This window comes from Hemicordylus capensis, chromosome 1, assembly GCF_027244095.1.
Source record: "Hemicordylus capensis ecotype Gifberg chromosome 1, rHemCap1.1.pri, whole genome shotgun sequence".
NCBI classification, from domain to species: Eukaryota; Metazoa; Chordata; class Lepidosauria; order Squamata; family Cordylidae; genus Hemicordylus; species Hemicordylus capensis.
Window position 1 is genome coordinate 171,569,824 of NC_069657.1, and position 27,723 is coordinate 171,597,546.

At 43.4% G+C, this 27,723-nt stretch overlaps 1 protein-coding gene and 1 long non-coding RNA gene across 6 annotated transcripts in view; one reads left to right on the top strand and one right to left on the bottom strand.

The window, feature by feature from the left end:
* LOC128327058 (uncharacterized) overlaps nt 1-27,723 on the bottom strand; it is a 100,940-nt gene that overhangs the window by 7,837 nt on the left and 65,380 nt on the right. For all 3 annotated transcript variants that reach the window (XR_008308437.1, XR_008308444.1, XR_008308451.1), the window contains 3 exons: nt 12,755-12,801; nt 7,380-7,622; nt 2,737-2,869 (listed from right to left, as the gene is read on the bottom strand). This is a non-coding gene — a long non-coding RNA (uncharacterized LOC128327058). The remainder of the gene's footprint in view (nt 1-2,736; nt 2,870-7,379; nt 7,623-12,754; nt 12,802-27,723) is intronic.
* On the top strand, nt 56-27,572 carry LOC128326985 (carnosine N-methyltransferase 2-like). Of its 3 annotated transcripts, XR_008308382.1 has the most exons (12): nt 56-105; nt 7,613-7,653; nt 13,395-13,618; nt 16,403-16,540; nt 16,754-16,812; nt 18,420-18,558; nt 20,323-20,375; nt 21,306-21,413; nt 21,515-21,645; nt 22,481-22,574; nt 25,580-26,133; nt 27,317-27,572. XR_008308382.1 is itself a non-coding variant. In XM_053254999.1 (11 exons), the coding sequence occupies exons 3-11, from the start codon at nt 13,593-13,595 to the stop codon at nt 25,933-25,935; spliced, it is 1,104 nt and encodes a 367-aa protein (XP_053110974.1). In that variant the 5' UTR covers nt 56-105; nt 7,613-7,653; nt 13,395-13,592; the 3' UTR covers nt 25,936-27,572. The 3 variants fall into 3 exon arrangements, 2 of the variants coding, with proteins under 2 accessions (XP_053110974.1, XP_053110989.1); XM_053254999.1 differs by having other exon boundaries at nt 25,580-27,572; XM_053255014.1 differs by lacking the exons at nt 56-105; nt 7,613-7,653; nt 13,395-13,618 and having other exon boundaries at nt 16,505-16,540; nt 18,383-18,558; nt 25,580-27,572.

Genomic DNA, 27,723 nt, shown 5'->3' on the forward strand with positions numbered 1-27,723 from the left:
GCTGCTGCTCCATTATATGAGCCTGCTTTCACCTAACTGTGCTGAGTGAACTGCATAGACTTTAGACTGATGGAGAGAGGAATGAGAGACATTACAGTAAAGGAGGTAAGCTACCCAAGGAATATTAAAAAAAAAAAAAAAACCACCTGTGGCGCTTGATTTTCTATTGCTGGTTATAGTTTAGTCCCACTTGCGTCATTATGGAGAGTTGTTTTAATCTTGTAGAAGGAGAAGCACATTAATTCATAAGGCTCTAGTAGTGCTTCAGTAGACTGCAGTTAGCTATGGCCCAGATCTCATGTGGGATGCTAAATCTCTGTCTAGGATTTTTCACTTCATATTGAGTTTACATGATGGAACGTTCCTCCATTCAAAAACGTCCCTGCACACAGAAAGCAGGAACATGTCAAGGAAAAGATGTTAGAACGTTTTTGACATGGAGGAGATGTGTGTGGGGAGATGTGTTTGTTTTTATTTTGTTCTTGGTATAGAGAAATGTTCCATCATGTGAAACTGAATATATATATGAACCTATGAAACTGCCTTATAGTGAGTCAGACTTTTCGTCCATCAAGCTCATTATTGTCTACACTGGCTGGTAGTGGTTCTCCAGGATTTCAGACAAGAGTCTTTCCCAGCTCTATCTGGAAAAGTCAGGGATTTAACCTGGAACTTTTCTCAAGCAAACATATGCTTTACCACTGAGTTATGGCCCTTCTATCAAATTCTACACCCACAATGCAGAGAGGGTGCTAGAGCACCATCCTGATGCAGAAAGGCTACAATATTTGGGAATATTTAGTTTAGAAAAAAGCTAAATAAAGGAAGTCATGACAGCTCTCTCTCTCTCTCTCTCTCTCTCTCTCTCTCTCTCTCTCTCTTGCTAGCTCTGCAAACCGCTCTGGTAACTTTTGTTGAAAAGTGGTATATAAATATTTGTTGTTGTTGCTGTAGCTGTTTATAAAATTATGCATGGTGTACATTGAGTGGATAGAGAGAAGTTTCCTTTCCTTCCTCACAGCATTAGAACCATGGGCGATCCCATGAAACTGATTGTTAGGAAATTTAGGGAAGACAGAAAAAGGATTATTTTCACATAGCTCATAAGTAACCTATGGAATGTGTTGGCACAGGGTGTAGTGATAGCCACCAGCTTGGAAGGCTTGCAAAGGGGGTTAGACAAATGCGTGGAGGACAAGTCTATCCATGGCTACTATTTGATGGCTATAGGCTACTTCCAGGTTCAGAGGTCGGATACTTCTGCAGGGCGTAGATACAAATGATCAAGGAGAGACCAATGGCCCTGGGAGGGGCTGGGTAACAGCTTGCCCTTTGTTCTCCCCCTCATACCTTTCTGTAGAAGAAAGCAGTGTAGTGGGGGGCACCCTTACTCTCTGTCCCAGGGCCCACTCCAACCTTGCTACACCCCTGTGCTTCATTGCTTGTAGGGGACCAATGACAGGAAAGGGTTATGCCTTCATATCCTTATTGTGAGGCACTGTTGGAAACAGGATGTTGGACTACATAGGCCTTGGCACTTATCCAGCAAGCCTCTTCTCATGTTCCTATATACCACCTCAGTGAGAACTAGGCCCAGGCCGAGGCAAGTTCTGCTTCCTCCTTCCTTACCATTAATCTTTATGCTTTTGCATAAACATGGCATGAATGAACAAGTACAGTACAAATCTTTACTAATTTTGCTCAGAGGCATTCTTACCCCTGGACTTCGGGGCCAAAATCCAGGGCCTCTGCACCCCCTGGGGCCCCCCAAATCATCTTCAGTCTGTCCTGGGTGATGTGGTTTGTGCCCTCAAGAACCTATGTGTTAAAATGATGTTTAACTCACAGCAGGTGGGGGTGTGGGTGGGCAAAGGCCTTTAAGTCCAGCCTCCAAAATTACATGGGTGCACCTCTGATTTTGCCAGCAGAATATTTAGAACTAGCTGATCTGGCATCTGCACCCCAGTTCTCCCTGTCTCTCCTCTCCATCTTCATTCCCCGCTCTCCAGCACCAGTCTGTTCTCCTTTCTCCCTCTTCCCTTCAGCCCCACTCTGTTCTCCTTCCCCCCTCCCTCCAGCCGCAGTCCATGCTCCCTTCCTCCCCCTCCCAGTCCGCTTTCCATCCCTGCCTGCCAGCCTGGCTGGCCCTTTCCTTCCCCTCCCGCCAGCAGCAGTGGTTTTCTTCACTCGCTGGCATGGCCAATGGTTTCCCTCCCTGACCGCCAGCGGCAGTTTCCCTCGCTGGCCAGGCAAGTGCTTTACTTCCCTGCCAGCCTGGCAGGCACTTTCTTTCCTTCGCTGGCCGGCCTGGCTGGTGCTTTCCCTGCCTACTGCCCCCATCACCATTTTTTCGACCGGTACCCGTGGCTATCTGGCAGCTGCTCACAAACTCTCGTGAGTGCTGTCGCACATGGGATCAGCCACAGGTATGTCTTAGAGAAATAAATATAAAGAAGAGGTCAGCCCATGTCTACTTGTGCTGTGAAGTCCTTAACATCCTTCCATGTATATTATGTTTACTGAGCAGAAAGTCCTTCCTGTAAATAAGTGTATAGATCAGACTGAAACCTGATTCAAGGACAGCTGCTGATTTTATTCAGAGGGTCTTCAGTCATATTTTATGTGACTCCTGAAATTATCCAGCCTAACTTAATCCTTTCAAAGGTTGTCCTCACCCCACAGGGTCACTGGTACACTTGTGCTCAGGAAAATGTAGGAAATACTTTACTCACTTACCCTCAGACATCAGCTCCTCAGTTGCCCCCGGGCAGTTTTCTCCTGGGCGCTTTCCAGACTAGACCCTACAATGGGGTCAGGATCTATCTTGGAAGTGTGCTTCCACACTTACTGCATCATGACATCGCAGTCCCTATGTGGACAGCAAGGTGCCGTTTACATTTCCAATGCCTTGTTGCAAATGTAGTCGCTGCAATATAGAGTAAGGACGTTGTATATCCGGCATGAAAAGTTGCTGTTTTTTCGGGTTGTTAGTTGCTGCGAGACTGCTCCCCCTGCTGTTTACATTCCGAATGCGACTTGCCCAAATGGAGGCATTTTGCTGCTGTTCCAGCAGCTAGTCTGGAAAGCGCCCTACTGAAACATTTTTCCCTAGGTCAACTCTGCAGCAACCAACTCCATAACGGGATGACACCCTGCTTCCTCCCGTTTTTCCTTCCATTCAGAAAATCTGCTAGTTGATACTGCTGCCCTCTTCTGGCTAAGGACTACTCAGTCAGATTTATCTTAAAATGATACTGCAGTACTGAACATGAAATTAACACTGTCTGTTTTTGCAAGACTATGCATTTATTTGTGTATTTCGTTTACTATTTATTATTTTCAAAATTAAATGCTTGGCACTAAATGGAAGGGGGCAAAAAAAGAAGACAATCTATACTGATAGATTCTTTTAACAGAATTATTAGCAATTAGAATATTCTGCTTTTATGTTCCTTCCCTTTCCTCTGGTTTTCTCTGTCTTGCATTCCACTTAATCTGAATTCCTGTTTAACTAGGATAATTTTGCAGTGTTTTATCATTGTGCAGCTATGCATTCATAATGTGTTGAGTTGGAAAGGCATAAAAAACATCAGTGTGCAGAAAGCTATGAAAGGCGATGGTTGTACAATGTTCTGTATAGCATTTGAAAATTTTTAAAAAGAAAGAAAATGGAGAATTCTGATTGCACTAATTCCACTTTAAAAAAACCAAAAAACCACCAAGATCAGATAATTTGGAACTGGGAATTTCTGGGGAGAAATTCAAATGAGAATTTCAGAAACATTACTAGAATTAACATATTTTAGTCCTAGATGTTGGTAAAAGTATGCCAACATCAGTTCTTAACATTGTGTTTTGCACATCATAAGGGAAGGTTAGAGTTTTAAGGAACAGGTTCTGTAATGTCTCAGCAAAGGGGGTCAAAATATGGGGTGGAGTGTGTTGTATTCTATTCAGTATCTTTTGTTTTTTTGTTTAGAAGTTTGTCCCAGTGGGGATCTTGGAGAGAGTGTGGTGGGTGGAGTCAAAAAGGAAAAGGATGTGAAAGGAGAAGGAGAAAATGGAGTTGTTTCTGAATAAGCTCTTAGTTAAATCTATTGAAGATTACTTTATGTTTGTGAGAGAATCAGCTATAAAACAGGGTACATGTTCTATTGAAAGCAATGTAGCAAGTTTGAGTCATAGAATCATATTGCATTTGCATCTGGAGGCATGTCTGGATGCAGATATCATCCATCTACATTGCATTTTCCCCAATAGGATTTACAGATAAATAATATGTAACAACCTGAGAATAGACCTGGATGGGTACATAATCTTGCCATGCCATGCTGGTAGCCGCTAAAAGCAGAGCACATTTAGGAATGGGAGGAAGCATCAATCTCCTAAACCATGGGATGTTTTCCAATTTGTCTCTCCCCTCCATTCAAAGTGAGGAAAATTGTGAAGATTTTGCCTTCAGTGTTATTCCCCTGCTAACTGGGCAAAGAGGCACCTTTTAACGTGGTGATTCTCTTTATTTAGCAGGGGGAGGGTAACTGGCCCTCTCTACCCCCAGCACAGTACCTCCAGTGACTGTTGCTGGCGTCTATTTGATGTTTCTTTTTAGAGTGTGAGCCCTTTTGGGACAGGGATCCATCTTATTTATTTATTATTTCTCTGTGTAAACCACTCTGAGCCATTGATTGATTGATTTGATTTGATTTGATTTGTATACTGCCCTTCCAAAATGGCTCAGGGCAGTTTACAATTTTTCGAAAGGCGGCATAGAAATCGAATTTATAATAAATAATAATTATTATCATTATCATGGACCGTCTCTTCCGGTAGGAATGCTGTGACACATACTTTTCTAAAAGTTAGTTTAAGCCGCCTGTGGCCTTTACGCGGATGCGGGTCTTTATGGCAGAATTAAGAGGTAAGGGAAAGAGGTGTGGCAGCAGCACAGCAGAACCCTCCAACTAACAATAGGCTCCATATGGTTGAGAGGGCCTGGAAGGAATGGAGGCAGTGGAGGAGGAGTGGCGACAGTGCAGCTGGGTCTTCCTGGCCCTGGGTCTGCATGCTGCTCCCCCACTTCTATTTCCCATGAAGCACAATTTGCGCTGTGCATGGGGGCATTTTGGCCCCTTGCCCCCCCCGCCCCCAAGTGATTGCTCAGGCATGGGTGGCCAGGTTGGGCCTGCAGCGAGGCCATGGCCATATTTAACAGCCAGTGCAGATGCCATGGGGGCGAGGGGTGGCGGGAGGCACCTTTAAGTGGACATTAGAAGGTGCTTACCTCCCTGTATCACTGGCCATGAAAGCTCTTCCCAGCAGCAGCGGGGAATTGGCTCTGTCACTCAGCTGCAGCCACTCTTCCAAGCAGAATGCGCCCCAGCTTAGTGACAGAACTGATCCTTTGCCACTGCTGGGAAGAGCTTTCTGGACCAGCAATACAGGGAGGTAAAGTAAGGTAAAATGTGCCTTTGTGTCGGTGTTGACTCTGGCGCCCATAGAGCCCTGTGGTTTTCTTTTGGTAGAATATAGGAGGGGTTTCCCATTGTCATCTCCAGCGCAGTAGGAGATGATGCCTTTCAGCATCTTTCCTATATCGCTGCTGACCAATATAGGTGTTTCCCATAGTCTGGGAAACATATCAGCGGGGATTCAAACCGGCAACCTCATGCTTGCTAGGCAAGTCATTTCCCCGCTGTGCCATTAGGTGGCTTCTAATCTCTCTACTCCATACATAATTTCATACAACTCAATCATTTCTCCCATAGTCGCCTCTATTCCAAACTAAAGAGCCCCAGATGCAAACCTCTGGCTTGCTAAGCACCTTCCAATTTCCATTTAAAGGTGCCTCCCGCTGCCCCTGTGGCACCCACACCAGCTGCTAAATATGACCATGGCCTTGCCGCAAGCCCAACCTGGTCACCCCCGCAAGAGCAAATACCTTCAGGAGGGAGAGAGCGAGGGGCCAAAATGCCCCCACATGGAGTGCAAATGGCTATTCATGGGAAATGGAAGGGGGTGGTATACTTTAGGTGTGGCCTTTATGCCGATGCGGTGATTCTGATGTGATTTTTAAAAATCTCAGCCATTTTTCAATGGTGCAGCTTTTATGCCGATGCAGCCTTTCTACCAGAAAATACAGTAGTACATTTGATTGGCTATATGAGCCAGTGACATATTTATTCGTACTGAGTGGTCCCTAATTGGCTGGGATCATGCAATGATTAAAAAAACACCTTTTCAAATGATAAAAATATGTCAATGAAGCAGCAGATCAGGTTAGCACAAGTTGTGAATAGGGGCAAAATAATGAGGCGGGTCTCATGATCAGTGAGACCCGCTTTGAAAGGGTTTGCAGGGAGAGTGGGCTAAGCCCGCTCTCCCCACAGATGATCAGCAAGCCCTGCCTGGGTGGCCAGATCGGCTGCGCACATGACTGCCGGCTCCACCACAGAGCTGTCAGGGGTTTGGGAGTTTGGGGACCGTGTGGCCCCCAGAAGTTCTAGCATGCCCTGCGCGAGCATGCAGAGCATGCTGGAGAGACCCCAAGTTGAGAGGCTGCTTTTTAGCCTCCCGGAGGTGGTCTCCTCATGAGTTGCTGCAGCGTGGAGCTTTCCCCGGTTAGTGGAGCACTCACTTAGCTAACCTGGGCTAAGGCTTCTCAAGAGGGTTAGCCGCTTGTAAACCACGGGGCTCACCAGTGGTCATGAGAATAGCCTCATTGTGTGAATAATATGTGGGTTTGTATAACCTCCCAACAACAACTTTCAAACTGAAAATCAAAGTCCATAAACTATCAATTAAACATTTTCATTAATTTTCACATGTTGTTCTTGATTATATATTCATATATATACAGTCTGATTCTGTGCATGGGTAGTTAAACCACATGTTCAAAGAGTTTTTCTCTCAGATGAGTGAGGACTGTACCCTTACTTTGCAGACTAGCCACAGCGAGTCAACTGAAGTTATTTTGATGCAGAAATACATTTGGCCAGCAGAGGGAATAATACACCCCTTTTCTTGAGAAATATAAAATACAAAGTATTTTAAATATAAAGAATGCCTGATATGATTATTAATGTCACCATAGGGTGAATTCATACAATGATTTCTTACATTATGAAATGGCTTTTTCTGACTACCTCCCCGGAAATCCTTATAAAACAAGACTTGTAAATAGATTAATTGGCCAATGGTTCTTCATACCCCCATACAACTTCACCTCTGGTTTTCCCCCAGGTGTGTTTTGGATGAAAGTAAAGTGTTGGGCCATTTTTATAGAACAGGGGACCAAAATAATCACTTTCACAAGGTAATAACAAGCAAATCACTCAAAGATTAAACAAAAGAACCACACACAATCCAAACGATTAACAAACCTATAAGTTTGAAGGGGGAAAGTGCTGGAGACCGTCACTGGCTACTTCCAAACCCTGGGCACAGCTTAGAAGCTGTATATTTCTCCTTCAGGAAGGGTTTGCTGTCATGGCAGGCAACAAAGCATAGGTGTATCCAGGTGGCCATATAGATATATTGAAGAGGTTTAAGCATGAGCAATCATTGGTTCCTGCTGCTTTATTTCATTTATGCAATTTTTCTGTCTTTAAAATAGAGTCGAGGTACTGTACAATCAAATAAAAACAAGAAGTTCCGGTAAGAATTACTTCTCTTTCACCATAATTTTAATTATGGATAATTACCATCTTTAAATTCATGCACTTTTTGTTGTTAAGCACAAAATGCAATATGTACGGTAGCATAAAATAGTAGTCACCAGAGCCCTATATGTCATTATAAAACACACTGTTATATATTATACACATTGTTAAACACACTATAACTGTACCAAATTTGGGGCACTACAACTGTACTAAATTTGATCTAAATTGGTCCAGGCATTGCAAAGTTGATAGTGGGGAAGACACATATGGCTGCCATCTTGAAATGCATTCTGGGATTCACTCATGGGATATCAGGGTTTAAGGTCCTCTATAATTTTATACCATGTATACCAAGTTGGGTGTAAATTGGTTTGGTGGTTCAAACGTTAGCCCACTTCCACCTCAAAAGTTCACACATCCATCCTCTTGAATTGTAGTAGATGGCATAATTACAAAATATGCCACAGAGGTGTCCCTATGTGTCACTAAAACTATGAAATCTTGTCCAAAATGGTACAGGCATTGTGACGTTGTTGGCGGAGAGGACACACATGGATGGACACACGGAGAGACACATGTATAGCAGGGCAATCTCATAAGGCTACTTTCCATGAGGAAAGTAGGTTTAAAAGACACGATTGAAATTTCCCTATGGAGCACTACAACTACGCTCCAAGTCACACACAATGGGGCAGTGGCCTGGGCTTGGGATAGCTTGAGGGAGCTCTCCCCCTCTCATTTGAGGCAGCACTTGCTGCCTGACAGCATCTGTCCCTTTCTCTCCCTTGCTGGAGCCATGCTTCTCTTCAAGCCATGCCCTGCTGCAGGCATTGGCGGCCCTTTTTGTTGGTGGTCCGGGTTCTTTGAACCCATTCGCACAATGGTGGCTCTGCCCCTGAGGCGGGTGATAGTGCACTGCTCATGCTGCTGTGTGGGTTGGAAACACAAACCTGATGCAGTTGTGCAAAGAGCACTGTTGCACAAGTGTGTCAACTTTGTGTTTCTAAATGCACACAGCAGTGTGTGTGATGCCCTACTGCTTATTGCATTGTCCACTGCATTGTATGTGAGTCAGGAAAAGGTTTAAATGTGTGTGTTCGTGTGTGCACAAAAATATACACACACACCACCCACTGTTTCAACATGCCATATTCCCAGAACACAAAGCCTTTTTCTCAGTAACGTGTCAGTGTGCTGTCTTATATATATGTTTGTCCATCACTTATAGGTAGCTCCTTAGATAACAAGGATAAATGAACAGGCCTTGTTAGACAGGAAGTAATTCCCAGGACACAGTTGTGAAGGGAAGTGTGTCTTAGCTTAAGAAAAGACCTTGTAAATCAACTGTTTGGAGTAGAAGTTGCTGTAGTGGTTGTTAGAGTGGTTTGTTAGAGTTACATAATAACTGTAGTTTATGTCAAGGGACTGGAGAAGAGCGTTGAATTTAAGCAGGATTTCTATAGCTGAAAGGAGCAATTTATGTGGAAATGTGATAAGTGGTATGCTGCATTAGAAAAAAAATTGGCTACCAGTCAGTTGGATGCAGACTGTGGATTTCCAAGGTGATTTATAGGTTTAAAAAGGACTGCTGCCAAAGGTCAGCTGCATGGTGGAGCAAGGCCAGCTCCAGACTTTTGTGAGGCAACAGATTATCATTGGGCCACTATTGGCACTGCTGCCTTGGCACCTCCATGTCTTCCTCCTCTAACTACACTCCTTTCCTCTTTGGTGCCTCTCATCTGGCACTTTTCCTTCCTCTTCTAACCAAACCTTTCTTTTATAAAAGGCATTTGAATTAAAGCATGGCTTATCCAAAATGGCCTTATACTTTCTGACAATGCAACAAGGTCTCAATGCTTTTAAAATGAAGCCGAGTACTTTCTTTGGACCACCTTAATTACAGAAAAAGACTGAACTGAAAATAAATGGCATAATTTATATGCCCCATGGGTTAAAAAAAAAATAGTAATAATATTGTTGTGGTGTGGGTTTGTTTTTTAAAAAACGTTAAGTGGCATATATAACAGAAAGTTATGTTATACATGTAAACATATGTTGTATATATTAGGGATGTGCACAAATCAATTTTTTTGATTAGATTTGTGCTTGAATTGAATCACTCCTGATTTGTTTTGTGTCCGAATCTGTCCCCCCAAATCACCCCATATTTGATTTGGATTGGATTGGATTTGGATTGATTTGGACCACTTATAAAGGTCCTAGGAGCACCAAATTTGGGTGGTGGGTAGGTCCCCATGGGTGCCACCTACCACCCACATTTCAAGGCGGTGGGGCACTTGGTTGATTTTAAATTTTTGTTTTGTTTTTACTGATTTTGTATAATGGAGATTCGAAGTTGCCCTATTCTTAACATGGATCTCCAGCTTTAATTTTTTTAAAAAAATCTAAGCTCTATCTCTTGTAGAAGCAGAGTTATGGAGCAAAATGTGCGGTCACTATTTTTCAAGTGTTTGGATTCTTTGGTGTATAATAACTTCCTTGGTGTGTAATGAATCCTCATAGGAATTCATTATGAGGAAAGGATATTAGTCACCAAAGAGTCTAAACACTTGAAAACATTCCTAGAACATAAACTGAGTAACGCCCCACTGCCTTGAAGGTGGGAGGGGTGTGTACTTGGCACATGGCAGTTGACAGCAGGAGCTGTACAAAGACAGTCAAAATGAATAGAAGAAATGAAGATGTGTAATGAATCCTTATAGGGATTCATTGAGAAAAAGTTATTATATACCAAAGAATCAAAACACTTGAAAAATAGTGACCACACATTTTGCTTCATAACTCCACTTCTACAAGGGCTAGAGCTTAGCTTTTTTAAAAATTGAAAGCTGGGAATTTGGGGAAATTAATAGGAGGAATCAAAATCCCGAACTGATTCCAATCAAATCTGGCACGATTTGATTTGGACCCAAACCTAGCCAATGGATCACAGGGGTGATTTGTTCTGTCTCCAAATCACCCAAATCAGCTAGATTTGGGTACAAATTGATTTGTACCCAAATAGATTCTCACATACCTAATATATATTTTATGTTTGATACATGTGTTATATGAGGTTATATTATATGGTTATGCATTATATAACATATGTAACAGACATTTTATAATATTTACAATTTGGATGTAAGACATCAGCAGTAGGGGTGTGCAATTCGGATTTTCAGTGTTTTGATCCTGATCCAAATAGAAACAACCCCAATTTGTTTTTGGGTCCGAATCTGACCCATCCAAATCACCCCAGATTAGATTCGGATCCGAATTAATCTGAATCCAAATAGATTCAGATCAAAAATCTGGGCCCCAGGGCCAAAAGAATGGGGTGAGGTGGTAGTGCCTAATGGGTGGAGGCTACCACCCAAATTGCAAAGGAATTAGGCAGAGGGCTGATTTTTGGTGAATTGTTGAAGTTTATGCGTCTTTAATGTTTTCCCCCATAAGGTATAATGGAGGTGTATTGTTTCACATTGGGGGGAAAGGGGTGGCTTAGAGCAGTGTGGGGTTGTTGGTAGTGCCCAAGGGGGACAATGAAGCTACCAGAATTTTTTTCAAAGGATTTGGGCAGAGGACTGATTTTTGGTGATTTGTTGAAGTTTACACATCTTTAAGGTTTTTCCCCATAAGGTGTAATGGAGGTTTCAGCAGCCCCATAAGTGCACTGGGGTGGCCCAGAGCGAGTGGTGGTGTAGTGAACATAGGGTTCCAGACACCCCCATGGGTTTCTAACTCATGGGGTACAGGGTTCTGTTGTTTCTGAGGTGTTCTGAGTGTAGATTCTCTGGTAGCAAATGAGATTTTCAATACAAACCATGAATCCACTCTCATTTGCTACCAGAGATTCTACACTCAGAACACCTCAGAAACAACAGAACCCAGTACCCCATGGATTAGCAACCCATGGGGGTGGTTGGCACCCTCTGTTCACTACACTGCCACTCACTCTGGGTCACCCCAGTGCCCCCCAAGTGCAGTTATGGGGCTGCTGAAACCTCCATTACACCTTATGGGGAAAAACCTTAAAGACCCGTAAACTTCAACAAATCACCAAAAATCAGCCCTCTGCCCATATCCTTTGAAAAAATTCTGGTAGCTTTCTCCCCCATTGCCAGTCTGTGAAGACAATACTGAGCTAGATAGACCAATGGTCTGACTCAGTATATGGCAGCTTCCTATATTCCTATGTTCCTATGTACCATTATACCCAAAATGGAAATTTTGACCCCACATCTTTGCAGGTGGGGGTGGGGAATTAGTGCCATCCCATGTTCCAACTACCCGCCAACCCATAAGCAACCGGGTACTCAGTTTATATTTTAGGAATTTTTAGACTCTTCATTATGAGGAAAGGTTATTAGACACCAAAGAGCCTAAACACTTGAAAACAATCCTAGAACATAAATGGAGTAGTATCCCACTGCCTTGTGGGTGGGAGTGGGGTGTAGTTGGCAAATGGCAGTTGACAGTTGGCACTGTCAAAAAGACAGTCAAAATGAATAGAAGAATGAAAGTGTGTAATGAATCCTCATAGGGATTTATTGAGTGAAAGTATTATATACTTAGCTTTTTTTTTTTAATTGAAAGCTGGGAATCTTGGGGAATTATTGGGAGGGATCTGAATCTCAAATCAATTCAAATTGAATCAGGTGTGATTCGATTTGTACTAGAATCTAGCCAATGGACCACAGGGGTGATTTGTTTTGTCTCTGAATCACCCGAATCAGCTAGATTCGGGTACAAATCGATTTGTACCCAAATCAATTTGCACATCCCTAGTCAGTAGAAACAAACAAATAAATGCAATTCTTTCTCAGACTAGGACAATGGCACACATAGTACATCTTCCTGAAAAGGAACATAAGAAACTCTTTTCCAAAATAAAACCCTTGCATTTCTATCAATCTGAATAGGGAACAGAGAAAGTTTAGCTGGAAGAGTGTTAGATGAACCTACTGCACCTGATGAATGTCTGCTTGGACATTTATTGTAGTAGGTGGCATTCTAGGAAGCTCAGTGACTTGTACAGATGCACCAAGCAGAAATTCATTAGGGGCAGCAAGTGATTGAGGAAGCTGTACCTGTTGATTTTCTGCCTTTATGCATCCCTCTCCATTCCAATATTGAGCTGAAGGGAAAAGGGAAAGTTTGGTTTCCTGGAGCCTAATTTGTAAAGCCAACATAATATATGAAATTGTACAAAGTCTTTACAACTTACATGATACAGAAGTTTAGCTGATTAGTTTGACTTGTGATTTCCATGATTTTTGAAACACAAGTGAAAATTGTAAGCACCTCAACTTTAATCTTTCATAAACATTTACACACACACACACACACACACACACACACACACACACACACACACACACACAGTATTTAGAAGTGCTAGGTGCTGTACAGACTAGAAAAATGACATCGTCTTTGCCTTCTATAAATGCCATCCTTTCCCCCAGACACTTTGTATGCCAAGTTTCTTAAGCATTCTACATTGGGGGCTAGCACTATGACTTCATATGTTATCTGAGGTCTTCCGGATCAGATATCTTCTAGAGCAAACTAATTCTAGCAACTTGTGGGGGGTGCGATAACAGCTGTGAGGAAGGACATTCTCAGATCTTGCAGGTCATAGAAACTCTTCAGTGAGCTAGGAGACTGGCATACAGTGACAGTAACAGATGGAAATGTCAACTTTGAGTCAAATCTGTCTCTAACCTTTAGCCCTGCTATGCCAAAACGCATCCCACTTTGAGATGGAGGAGGGGAATTTAGAAGAGTACCAGTAGAGATTGAAGACCAGCTGTGCCTGCTTACTGTACTTACTTCACACACTGGAGTCCAGCTGGAGTATATAAACCAAACGAAAGCAAGACCAATATCCTAACGGAGGAAAGAAAGTGGAGAAGGCCCATCGGAAACATGGAGCCAATGGCAAAGGTGAAAAGGTAAGAACAATGTGAAGAACCATTATGATGTGTACAATAAGCTAATGACCACAGGAGCAAATATAACTTATGGATATAATGCTTTTAAAAGAAATTTCTGGGTCAAAGCTTGTTGATTTAAATTATGAATATGTGAGCAGTGCCATGTCGTTGATCCTCCTCCCCCCCTCCTCCCCCCCCCCTCCTCCTCATCCAAACAGTGCTACAGCGTTAACCAAACATGTTATATTGATGCACAATGTAGCCCTGCACAGATGCCATTGCTATGGTGATTATTGTTATTGATGTTATTATTGGCAGGACACTGCTCACAAACTTAAAATATCAATCAACAAGCTTCGCACCTATCCTTTCAACATTCCTCTGAGGAGGGCACTCTTTACTTCCATCATCTGACAGTCAGTGAATTGAGCTTTAGAGACGTTATTTTCACAGTGATACCCAATAGCTGGGTTTGTGCTCCATCTGGAGCACTATAGTTGTTGTATCCTGTGTTGGACCTTACAGACCTCTATATTTGAAATAACCCTTTCAAGGCTTTGTTATTGCCAGAATTTTACCCTGGGCACACAATTTGCTTCCATAACTGAACATGAAGACTGATTTTAAAAGAAGATTCTGGTCCTTAGAGCAACTTCGTTAAAAGAAATAGCTTGAAATTTCTGGTTAAACAATGGAAGGTTTCTATTGAGGTTAGGGTTTCTAGTGATCAGGGGTTAGGAGTTCTGAATATCTCTTTGCCCTTCTCCTTAATAGCAGAAGCCAGACTGATTACATAGAGGCCTTCCAGTAATCCAAGTTTAGGGTTTCTGTGTTGTGAATAGCCTCCTTGTCCATCTCCAGACTAGTGGAAGCAGACTAAGGTCCAAATGAAACATGAGAGTTTAGTCGTGCATATCATTCACACATTTAATCCCCACCACAAGCTAGAAGAGGCTGCAGGTTTTGATGGGGGTGAGGTTGGGGCTGCTTAACCCTTTCCCTCCTCACTTAAAACTGCATATTTTGATATGGAGAAAAGTCCTGTTTGGGCAGGAGATGCATTTGAATGTTATGTGTTGCGATTTGATTATGTGTCACAATGTTTCATGAGCCTCTGGGATCTGATGGGTTGAAACAAGCAAATAAAATGATGCTTATATAAAACCACAGCTCTGTGGTACAGCACATTCTTTGCATTCAGGAGCTGTCAGATTCAATCTGTAGGTTCTCCAGCTAGAAGAACCTCTATTATCATGGTTGGGAAATGCACCTGCCTTTGAGAAACATCTGCCTGTCAGAATAGACAGTAGACCAACCAATGGTTTGACTCATGACAATGCTGCTTCAATGCTGCTTCATATTCATAGCGAATAATGCCTTTATAGAAATCTATGGTGTGGCCACATTTGAGTATTGAGTACAGTTCTGGTCAGCGTATTTTAAGAAGGATATTGCTGAACTGGAAAAGGTCCAGAAGAGGGCAACCAAGATGATCAAGGACCTGGAGCACCTTCCTTAGGCAAGACTACAGCATCTGGGGCTCTTTAGTTTGGAAAAGAGGTGACTATGGAGAGAAATGATTGAGTTGTATGAAATTATGCATGGAGTAGAGAGATTAGAAGCCACCTAATGGCACAGCGGGGAAATGACTTGCCTAGCAAGCATGAGGTTGCCGGTTTGAATCCCCGCTGATATGTTTCCCATTCTATGGGAAACACCTATATCGGGCAGCAGCGATATAGGAAAGATGCTGAAAGGCATAATCTCAAACTGAGTAGGAGGAGGCAACAATAAACCCCTCCTGTATTCTACCAAAGAAAACCACATGACTCTGTGGTCACCAGGAGTTGACACTGACTCGACAGAACACTTTACCTTTAATGGCGCAGTGGAGACGAGCAGAAGGCTGTTGGTTCGAATGCCCAATTGGTGTGTTTCCCAGAATATGGGAAACTCCCATGTTGGACAGCAGCAATATCGGAAAGTGCTGAAAGACATCATCTCATACTGTGCAGGAGAAGGCAATGGTAAACCCCTCTTCTATTCTACCAAGAAAACCACGTGGCTCTGTGGTCACCAGGAGTTGACACTGACTCGATGGCACAACCTAGAAAGAGTAGACAGAGAGGACATTTTCTCCCTCTTTCACCACTCTAGAACCAGGGGCCATCCCATGAAACTGAAGGTTGGGAAATTTAGGACCGTGTCAACTGTTTCACACAGTACATAATTAATCTATGGAATTCTCTGCCATGGGATGTGGTGATGGTCACTAGCTTGGATGGCTTTAAAAAGAGCTTAGACAAGTTCATGGAGGACAGGTCTATCAATGGCTTCTAGTCTGGTGGCTATAGGCCATTTCCAGCCTCAGAGGCATAATGCCTCTAAATATCAGATGCAGGTGAACAACAGCAAGAGAGGGCATGCTCTCAGCTCTTGCCAATGGTTGCTCTCACATCTGGTGGGACACTGTGGGAAACTAGATATTGAACTAGATGGGCCATGGGCCTGATCCAATGGGCTTAGCATGGAAGGTGAAAGATAGATATGTGTGGTAAGTTTTGACTTTTGTGAATTCTCTTCTTAAAACTTATCCAGTGAGCTAGACTTCATGCCTGTATCTCTTTTGATTTCTGACATTTGTGCTTTGAGGGCAAGATGGAATAGAATTATCATACATGAATAAAATGTTCAAATATAGGATTGCAAGCAATTAACCAGTCTAAATGTCCTTCTTCAAACTCTGGCAAGGTAATCATGGTAGAACTGGCCATAAAACTTGTTTTATTGTTATCAACACAGGGTCCTCGAAAGAAATCCAGGCAAAATTGCTGATGGCTGTTTAAGGGTTGGAGTATTTTCCAATGGATTTTGTACCTTGAATTGTTCAAAGCTGCCTGCAGTTAGATCCATTGAGGAAGATGATGAATATGATGCCAGGTATGCCAGACAATATCACTACTTATATTGATAGGATGAGAATTGTGGGTTGGTTACACTGACCGTAGAGCTTTTGGCCATTGTGGCTGGGGATTGTGGGTGTTATGGTCCAACAACATCTGGGGAGTGGGGACCCATGGTTGTGAATCCCTGCAATAGAGGGATAAGCAGGTGATGGTTCCCATTGCTGAAGCATTATAACATCTTCTGCAGGACAGCAAAAGATGCAAGCTTTGAGAAAGAGATACTGATGAACCCACCAAACAATTCAGGTACTTTGGAAGCTTTAAAATTTCACTTCTTTTTCATCTTGTTGCTTCTTGGGAAAATGTCTCTATGACGGCAGGACAGAAGATGGTGGGAGTAATACTTGAGCTTCCCCAGCTGCAAAGTGGAATAAAGAACAGTTGTGGAATAAGGAAATGTATTACTTTTGCAGCCATTCCCACAGCATGCCTAGCAAGCTCCACTCCCTTGATACCTACCAGTTGTGATGGTCCCTCCCCATAAGATATTCTTGGAAGGCATCCATCAACATTTGGTGATGCCCACCCTTGCTCTTGCATGGAAGGCACAATGTGCCGAGATGGCAGAAACATCATGAAAAATATTCCATGCACAAGCACACTATTAGGAAGAGTCTCTGGTACTTCATAGGAACATAGGGACATAGAAAGATGTCACATATTGAGTGAAACCATAGGTCCATCTAGCTCAGTATTGTTTACACAGGTTGGCAGTGGCTTCTCCAAGGTTGCAGGCAGGAATCTCTCTGAGCCCTATCTTGGAGATCCCACAGAGGGAACTTGGAACCTCCTGCTCTTCCCAGAGTGGCTCCATCCCCTGAAAGGAATATCTTACAGTGCTCACACTTCTAGTCTCCCATTCACATGCAACCAAGGTGGACTCTGCTTAGCTAAGGGGACAAGTCATGCTTGCTACCACAAGACCAGCTCTCCTCTGCTACCACTTCAACCAGCATAGGCCTCAATATCCCAGTGATTAAAAGGAAAGCAACCAACAGCAACCACAAGTTGATGGAGTTCACTAGACCTGATCTGAATCTCTTCCAGTGCAAAGACCAAGGAAGGGTAAAAATGCCCTCCCCGTTTCCACTGAATTCTCAGACAATGAATGGGGGAATATTCAACCACTAGGGGGTGCAATTTATTCAAAATGGTAGTAGGTTTATCAATTAATGGGTGGCAGCAATGGCAGAGGGGTTCCCCTCCTGCCTCTTTTTACAATGTTACTGTCACTACTAGTAGCAACAGAATTCCTCTCAGTAGTTCCTTCATGGCAGCTGCCACTCTGTATCCCATAATGTCCTAGTTGCAGCATTGTTATAGGGCATTCAGACAAAAATGGCAGAGGAGGAAGCATTGCCATTCCACTAGAACAATCAGCCAACACCATAGCCTCATGGTTGGCAGGCCTGCATAGCAACATAGGAAGCTGCCTTATGCCAAGTCAGACCATTGGTCCATATCACTCTGTATTGTCTACACTGATTGGCTCTCCAAGGTTTCAGGCAGGAGTCTTTCCCAGCCCTACCTAGAGATGTCAGGGATTGAACTTGAGACCGTCTACATGCAAAGTAGATGCTCTATCACTGAGGTTCAATTCCTTGCAACTTTATCATCCCACTTTCAATCCCTTGCATCTCAAGGTAGTGCTGGGAAAGTCTCCTGCCTGAAACCTAGAAGAGCCACTGCCAGTCAGTGAAGACAATACTGAATTAGATGGACCAATGGCCTTGTGTTCCTATTAGGAGATTTCCCTGTCATGATCAATCTGCACCTGAAGTTCTCTATGCCATATGGTGACATCATTTCTCTCCAGTGATTAACAAACTCCAACATGGGTTTACTTCCCAAAGAGCACTGTATGACCCAGCTGATGAGAAGCCTTACCGTAGAGGAATATGCAAAAGCCTTCAAGTCATTTTTAGATCATTCAACTGAACACCAATGCATGGAACAGTTCAATCAGAAGGAGCTGCCAAGTATAGTAGCCGGGTGAGCAAGAGTTTCAAAATACTTTGGAGAAGTGCATGTTGAGATATGTTCAATTGTCTATGGGTTTGTATTTTCATATTCTTAGTTCTCTTCTAAAGGTCTGTTAAATTGACGTGTGCATACTACTAATCATGGAGTGCTTTTATCTTTCTTGTCATTTTATGTAGGGGTATGCACAAAACCGGTTTATCTGGTTTGGTTCAAGTCTGAACCAGACTCGAACTGGACGGCATGTTTGGTTTGGTCAGCCTGAACGAGGGGCCCAGCTCGGCTCAAATTCGAGCCAGTTCAGGGGTTCTAGAGTTTTTAAAAGTAATATTTTAAACTTACCACCAGGTTTGGCGTCAGCCTCGGTGGTTGCTGCAGTGGCCATGGGTGGTGGTGGTTGTTTCCAGCATTTCCGCCTCCCCCTGGTCTCCGAAGGGCCATTTTGGCCCATTTTGGGTCAGTTTTGGCCTTTTCTTAGGTGGCGATGGCCATTTGGGAGGCCGCCATGCACCCTGGCTAATTGCATGGCCCACTTATGACCCGGTTGGTTCCAGCCCGCTTGACAGAGGTCAGTTTTCAGTACATTAATTATTACACCAAAAATAATTAATAATATTAATGAAAACAGTGATTAGTTACTTGTGGATTTCCCCACCACTACCATCAAGGGACCCACAGTTTTAACCAAGGATAGTGGCCAGAAAATAGGCTCTGATCCTGCTCAGCCAGTGGGCACTTGGAGTGCATGGCAGCTCCAAACAAATGCCAAGCCCTCTTCTCTCCATAAATTGCTGTTGCTTTCAGGCTGCAATCCTAGGCAGACTTACTTGGGAGTAAGCCTTTCTAGGTACACTGTGGGATGCATTTTCAAGTAATCATGCATAGGATAGCATTGTATGGCAGTTTCTGGAGAGACAGAAGATGGAGAAGAGGGAATTGTCCATAAGAGTGACCCTCTTCCTTTTTGGGATGTGCTTTGCCCGTGTCTGGCTGCTGCCGCCACCACTGCTGCCGCCACTGCTGTTCCAACCCACTCCATCTATTGCTGCCTCTCTGGCTCACTCACTTGGCAGTCCATTGCTGCCACATCCATCTCATCTGGTCTCAAATGGCCAGCTGCACCACATTGCTGCTGCTCATCAGCGGGACAAGCCAAGAGCTCTTCATGGCTCCTGCTATTGCTACCTGGGGAGCAGCAAAAAAAGTCCCCGCAGGCCAGATCCCATCCCGGGCCTTATGTTGTGCAGGCCTGAATCTGTCGATTCAGAATGTTACAGCTCTGTCAAACATCACCAATATTTCTTAATTCAGCAAATTCATATTCAAAGTATGGATTTATTAACTGTGGAGATTTGATCTGGTGGCTCCAGTCCTGGAGTAGTAGAATATTTGATAACATTAAGAGTGCCAGGATTAATACCTTCCTTTCTTTGTTGTGAGCATTTCATATAATTAATGGGCAGAAATAAATGGAATATTCATCTTCTAGAAATATCCATAGAAGAAAAAGTTCGTATGTGTGGTACTTTTCTGTTAAACTACATTTTGAAATAGGCCATAGGCCTCATTAACATTTGCTATGAGTTGCCTATGTTGTTGCCAGGACTGAGAAATTGGTGCCTTTTCCATATTGGTGGAACACACCTAGTGGTACTCTGCTCAAAGTTCTGCACTCCCTTAGTAATGCAAAGTTAGTTACAACAGCATTCAGTTTAACAAAATAAATGGGGGAAAATCAATGTGTTAATACTGTATCATAAATGTTTATAATTTCAGTCTTGGAAATGGAAAATCCACTATCCATGTGCTAGGTGTGGGAAGTGGCACAGGTAAGGAATATAAATCTTAGAGCTGGCACAAGTGAAATATGGAATAATTTTGCTCTAAGAGTGTACTGCACATAGTTTTGACTTTCAGTACTTTGAAAACAAATACTGAAATACTGCTTTTGCTATAGCCAGATGTCCCTGGGCCTCCAAGGTCTGGAGGCCATCACTGCACCCCCCCGCCCACCTCTCAGGCCCCCCCCCGGCCCCCAGCGACATTCACCAGCTGGGAGTAGGTGAGGGGCTGTGCCACCCCTCTTCCCAGTGGTGGCCATGTCCCCTGCGTCAGCAAATGTGTGATGTTGACACAAGGAACATGGCCAGGGCACTCAGTAGTGGTGGCGGTGGCCACTGGTGGCAGCCTGTCCCAGGGCCGCTGATAAGCCACCTACATCCCTGCCCTTGCTACCCCTTGGAGTTATCCCTGGCTACTGTGCTCTTCAAATACCAGCCAGCAATCTGTCCACGAAGCAGGTTGGCCAGCTAGCATGCATAATCGTAGATTACAAAAAAATCATACATTACCAAAAAGAAAAAGAAAAAAGTATGACTGTAGGATAAGTTGATTGTTCACATCTAGAGAGGATGAGGAAATATGACTTCTCCATGCTAAACAATATAGAGGTTTGGGGTATAAAATACCACATGCCAAGAGAGTCATATCAAAGACAAATGCTCAATTTGCCTGCTCTGCCTTACCCACCAGATGCTGGTAGCATTTTTTGGTAGGGAATTTGCAGAAGCTTTAGACACTAATACTCTGCAGCAGGCAAGTGGCACTTGTTTGTGCCCTCTGAAGTTGCTTTGAGATATGATTGCAGAGTTCAGAGTTTTGAAGAAACTCTTGTCTCCAGCCAGTTCAGGGGAACTATGATTTACAAATGGTCAGGAGGAAGATCTGGGGTAGATATTTTGTTTGTATTTATTGCACAGGTGAACAAGATTTGAAAATGATTAGGATTATCCAGTCCAAGCATCCAGGAGTCCTTGTTAAAAATGATGTCATAGAGCCCAACCCACAACATATTCTGGCATACAAAGGTACAGCAATTCATTACTTCATACCCAAATACTGGAGCATATATTTAACTATTCATTCAATATGAAGGGCTCATATTGTCTATTTTTTAAAAAATGATCAGATGCAGTTAGGAATTCTTCTGATCTGAAGAATGTCTCATTCACATGGCACCAGTTGACATCCATGGAATATGAAAAGCAGTTGAAAGAGCAGAATATGCAAAAGAAATATGACTTCATACACCTGATCCAGGTAAATTAAGCATTGGTCATAGGACATCCTCTGGTTTTTAAACATAGTGTTTTACAATCTCATTGCATGTCATGTCTTTGATACCATTTCAAATCATAGCTTTTTTAGAATTAGTTTTAGAATACCGACTTTAAGGAGGTTTTCTAACAGTTTAGATACTGGATGAGAAAAATGGTTTCATCTTACTTTGCACTCTTTATGGCAAGGAATCTCTTGTGGTCATGTATCCCAACAGCAATCAAATCTAGTTCAGCTGGCTATGACCTACCTAAAGGGCTATTGTCAAGAGAGGCCTGGAGTGGCTATAAGCCTTGTTATAAAATTCTGCTAAATAAAATGCTAAGTTGGGTGGCTGAGTGGAGGGTTGTTTCCAGAAGCTGGTAGGCATGTTCTGGGCTTTCCTCTCCTAAGGCTAAAGAGGCTTAGAAAATAAGGACGTAAGGAGGACAAAAGGTGGAGTGGCCATGTTTCCACTCAATTTCTTGTAGGACAACCCATCCCGCTCTGCTGCCACCTGCTGGACATCTGCCCAACTTCTGTAAATCCTGTAACACCAGTCCAATGAAAATCATATAGCAGTAATTTTCAGGGAAAAAGTAGAAACAGCACCGTGTTTTGGTACCTCCTGCTTTGAAGGAAGACTATTACCCCAGCAATAATGCCTCCTCCCAGTGCTCCACTCTGGAAAATAAGCACTAGGAATTGTACTATTATCTCTGTAGGGGCATAACCGTGATTGGTCACAGAATGTTTTTTATGTGCAAGAGTCCTTCATTATGTTCATTATGAAATCTTACCAATCTGCTTAGTTTGTATGTGGCATTATGTCTTTTAGATGCTGTATCGTGTGGAGGATATTGCAAACACTATCATGTTTTTCCACAGCTGCCTCGATTGTTATGCTAAACTTCTGATTATAATTGTATCAGGTGAGGGGTTCTTTGTTTGTTCCTTCACAGAATTCTACTGCTTAAAAGGAGCTTCTACTATCCTGTTTTGAAGTGGCACTACTATCTCTTCAGTTGACAGATATTGTCAACTGAAGACAGAAGCTCTATTCAGACATTCTGATGTACATCCATACAGCTGTCTGTACACATGTGCATATGCCTGTGTGAGTGACTGTAAATAAATTCATTTCAAAAGTGAACCTGGGTACAGGCATCCAAATGCATGGTACAGATAGGAAATGTATTGCTGTATGTGTGTTCAACATAATGTGTGAATAACAGTCTGTGCATACAGAATACAGATGTGTTATGTGCACACAGTTAACACAGACTGTATGTGCATTGAACATAATGTGTCAATAGGGCCTGTGTATATGATTCATCTTACATGGCCCGGGTTTATACAGAACCTTAGGCAAAAAGCAGAGAATGAGGCTATTCACACAATGGGACAAAATTAGCTAGCCCGATTTCATCCCATCGTGTGAACCACCAGGCTCAGCTGTGAGCCCGGTGGTTCCTAAGCAGGTAACCCACCTAACTACCCCTGCCCTTAAACCAGGTTTGCGGAACAAGCACTCCACCAACCTGGTTTTAAAAATCGTGAGTAGCAGCAGCGCGGCTCCGTGCTGTGGCTGCTCACAAGGAGACCCCCAGAGGAGAGGCAAAAAGCTGCCTCTCAGCTCCAGGGGTCTCACCAGCATGCCCTGTGCGCTTGCGCAGGGCATGCTGGAGCTTCCGGGGAGCCAGCAGTTGTAATGGAGCCAGCAGTTGTGTGGGCGGCCGCTTCGGCCGCCCAGAGCAGACTGTCTGCTTCATGTGCTGGGAGAGCGGGCTAATCCCGCTCTCCCCACTCACCCTCCCCAGGTGGGTCTCATTGATCGTGAGACCCGCCTCAATATATACTTCCATTTGTGAAATAATGTTAGGACTGTATAATCTGGTTGTCTTCCTTCTTCTGATTCTGTTTACCATGGCTCTCTGATGATAGGCCTGTATCCAGTCTGGTGAGATGTCCCTTGACATACTAGGAACGGCTGGTTCAACTTACCTTTTCTCCCAAGTTGTGTTCATGATTAAGGCTCCACTTTTTGATGGGTTCACTGGAGGTACTAGTTCTGAAGTACCTTCTGTCTTGGGCATGGCAAGGAACACTGTCCCCTTCAAGCTTTCCATTTCAAGTGGCAAGCCAATGCACTTAGTCTGGTTACATTTACTTGTGGGTAGGTGTGTCCGTTTGTCATCTAGTGCCAAGCTGGAGTGCCTGTTCACAAGTAAATTGTTTTGACTGGCTGCTCATCACCCTCTTGCGTCTCTTATTGCTTCCCTGCTGCTCTTTTCGTCCTCATTTGCTTGGGTGGGCTGACTAAGGGCCTGACTGGAAGTGACCATTTTCATGTTAACTAGGAAGCACATATGTCTGATGGCTGTTTTCAAACTTCTTTGGTATTACCTCAAATAGCAGATGTAGTTTTGTTCAACTTTTCCATCAGTTTCTGGCTAGAAACCAGAATTTTACAGCTCAAGCCAAAGAGAGGTTGAAGGAAGTAGTCCTCCAATAGAGTAAGAGCCAAACTATATGTTACATTAAACAGGTAGTTTGGTACTGTGTGGCTCTCTCTCTCTCTCTCTCTCTCTCTCTCTCTCTCTCTCTCTCTCTATATATATATATATATGCAGTCATGAAGCTTCCTAATTAGGATCAAAAACCTAGGCTATGCAGAGCGAGGGGTATGTAATCCTTTCCTGCTAAGCTACAGTCCTGATGAAAATTGTGTCCCTGAAGCTGCTGTTAACCCTGGGAGGAGCTTCCACTGGTCTCAATGGAAGCATCTCTCCAGGAGCTTTTACAAACAGGGCTGTTATCCCGAATCTCCTCCAGAAGAGAGTGTGTGCGTTCACACACCAGCCAAACTTACCCTGAAGTCCATTCGAGATCCTTGGAAGTACTCCACACACAAATCAGTCTTTGAGGTCATTCACACAATCGAAAACTGTGTTCTACCCAGGTTTGGGAGCTCTGTGTGTTCCCAATTTTTGATTGTGTGGAAGCAAGGTTAGAGGAAAACCTGGGTAGAAGTGATTGTGTGGAAGCAAGGTAGGAGAAAAAGCTAGCCAGGTTTTCCTCTAACCTTGCTTCCACACAATCACTTCTACCCAGGTTTTCCTCTAACCTTGCTTCCACACAATCAAAAATTGGGAGTACACACAGCTCCCAAACCTGGGTAGAACACAGTTTTCGATTGTGTGAATGACCTCTTTGTGTTCTGAATTCTAGCGTATCTTGATGCATTTTCTGGGTTTTTAAAATGTTGGTTTTAAGAGAGTTTTTCTGAAAATGCCAAAGCAAATAGGGAGAGGCACTGACGTAGAATTATTGTGTTCCTATCCAAGGAGTGCTCTTTTGCTCTCAGTCCCCTCATTGGCTAGAACGAAAACAAGAGGCATGCAATGCGAATATGTTTCCAAAAGAAAACCTGAGCAGAGGATAGGGGCTGTTTCCCTCAGATGCCTTGAGTGTAATTCCAAGTGGCTTCACTCAACATTTACCCCGTAGCATGAAGCTATGTGTGAATAATTCCCAGGAGGCTTTTCAGACAGCAGGCTTTACTGCGGGTTTACTATGAGGCTTTACTGTGAGTTCGGGGCATAACAGATACTCTGATGCAAAAAGAGGATTTGTTTTTTTTACCACACACATAAATTGGGCTAAATTCCAATATGGAGGAAAAAACCCAAATTGTGTGTGAAGTGCTCTCTGAAATATCGTATGCACTTTGGGGTAAATCTGGCTGATATGTGAATGCACACCCACCCTCCCAAAGTAAAGTCGCAGTAAGTTTGCCGTCTGAAAAAACTCCGGGCACTAGCAGAGTTTTTAAGGGCATAATTTTCCAGAGCCTACAACGTAGCCTGGTTAAGTTCCCTTAATTTATCATGATGACATAGTAAAACTAAGAAATCTATATCCTGCATTCTAATAGGTCACAGTGGATGGACTTCTATATGGAAGAATTACAGAGACTGCCTTCCGCCAACTGACAGTGGCCATTACATCACAGCCGATGACGTCAAAGTTGTCTTGGAAGGAATGGGAGTTAAATACCAGGTGTATGATTTTCCTTCTGCTTGGGATATCACTGAATGCTTTGTTGATGGAGATCATATAGGGGGTCATATGCTGGACTTCCTGACTGGAACAAAAGACTTTATGAACACTGCACCTCTGGATCTTAAGCAGCGCCTCCGACATGCCCTGGGCCAGCCAGAGTGCAGCACCAAGAAAGATGGAAGGGTTTTTTTCAGAAATGATCTGAGCATGATTGTAGTCAGCTCCTAATAATAGTAGAGATTGTTTTCAATTGTGTTGACATAGGTGTAGAGCAAGCATATCTGTGGAAAATCAGTTGTGAAGTTGGGAGGAAACTTTTTCAGGACTGCAGAAAGGTGGAGGAGAAAGAAGGACTAAGTATGAAGCCTCATAGTCACTGAGAATGGAAAGCAAATGCATGAGCAGATCCTTTGAGGCTACCATAGGGTGAGTAACACTGGCTTAAACGCAGCCCTTGAGGCAAAGGAAAGAGTCACATCAGATAGCCTGATTTGCATTGATGGCATCTATAAAGTAGGGAAATAAATATACTAAGCTTGCAATCAAGTAAAAGACTAAAAGCTTATTATGTTAATGTAGAGGGAATCAGAAGTACATGCCTCACTTAATGAACTGCATGTAATTAAGCAAGTTGGATAGCTTCAGCATTGTGTGTACAACATCTTCGTGGTATGTGATTTCTGGTACTTTGTTCAACAAATATTTTGTCCTACAGCACATTGCTGTCTTTGGGCTTGCACAAAGCAACAGGGCATGGGTTTTGGATAAGAGGGGTTCCTTTGGACTGCCAGGTCCAGACCCTAAAAGTTCTTATAACTCACCTAATGAGTGCTCCACATGTTCACTCACTGTGCGTGGAGGAACTGAACCGGCTCCACTCTCCAGCCTCTGCATGTTGAGGCAAAGCTGAGGATGTGATTACTACACATGGACCAAGGTAACCCTGTAGAGCTTGCCATGGAATCGGAAACCCTGACAGAACAACTGTGCAGTGAGCTGCCGATCCAAGTCACAGGCGTGCTTGCTGCTTCCAAGGCACCACAAAGCTAGTTCCAACACTGGGACTGCTGTATGCCTACTAAGCAGAAATACAGTACTGGCGGTACTCCCATTCGGGAATGCAGGGAGTGCCATCGCTACTGGATGTACACACTCCTTAGTAGGCATGGAGCAGCCCTGCCAGGAGAATTGGCTGGGCATGCTTTAAAGTGCCTCAGAAGTAGTGAGCGTGCCTGTCACTTGGATTGCAGTATGGGGGCCAGGGTCCTCAAGTTTATGGAAGTTCAACATGCAGATTGCTGCATGAGTACAGAACTCCCATGCTCACTTAGGCCCAATGTGCAAAGGTCAGGGGTGGGTCCAGCTGGCACGATGAAATTGGGTGCCCAGCTGGCACAATTGTACTCCTTTCCCATGCACAGAATGAATGCATGGAGCATTTGTGAGCAAAGAGCAGAAGGCCTACCCAAAAGGGATTTTTTTTAACATTTCATTACACAACACTCCAGCAATGATGCCAGGCAGAATTTGCCTCCCATGCAGCTATTTTCAGGCCTGCACCGAGGAACTCTAAAGAGTTGACAATGCGCTTAATTTTCTCCTGTCACAGGGGTGCTTTGGTTCAAGGGCTTACTGTGTATCACTTCGAGCATACAGTGGATTAAGAACTGCAGATGAATGATGGAAAGTCTGTGCCACTTGGGAGGCAGATGATTACCGAACAGAGGAGTGCTGCCTTCCTATGGGATCTTAAAGACTGTGTGTGCGCATGAGCCCTAATGCAATGTGACAAGCCTGTCACTTTCCTTTTTGTATTTTCATACTGCGTCCTTCCTTTTTAAAAAATAAATCATTTCACACTGAGAGTTAATGTTTCCTCCTGTCATCCCCAACACATGGTACAGTTTTCATAGCAAAGAAGCTAGCTAGAACTGAGAAAACAGAACTTTTGGATAAAATTAAATTAAAAAGGAACATGCCAAGAGCAGCTGGTGCTTCCAAAAAGTTGAACTGTAG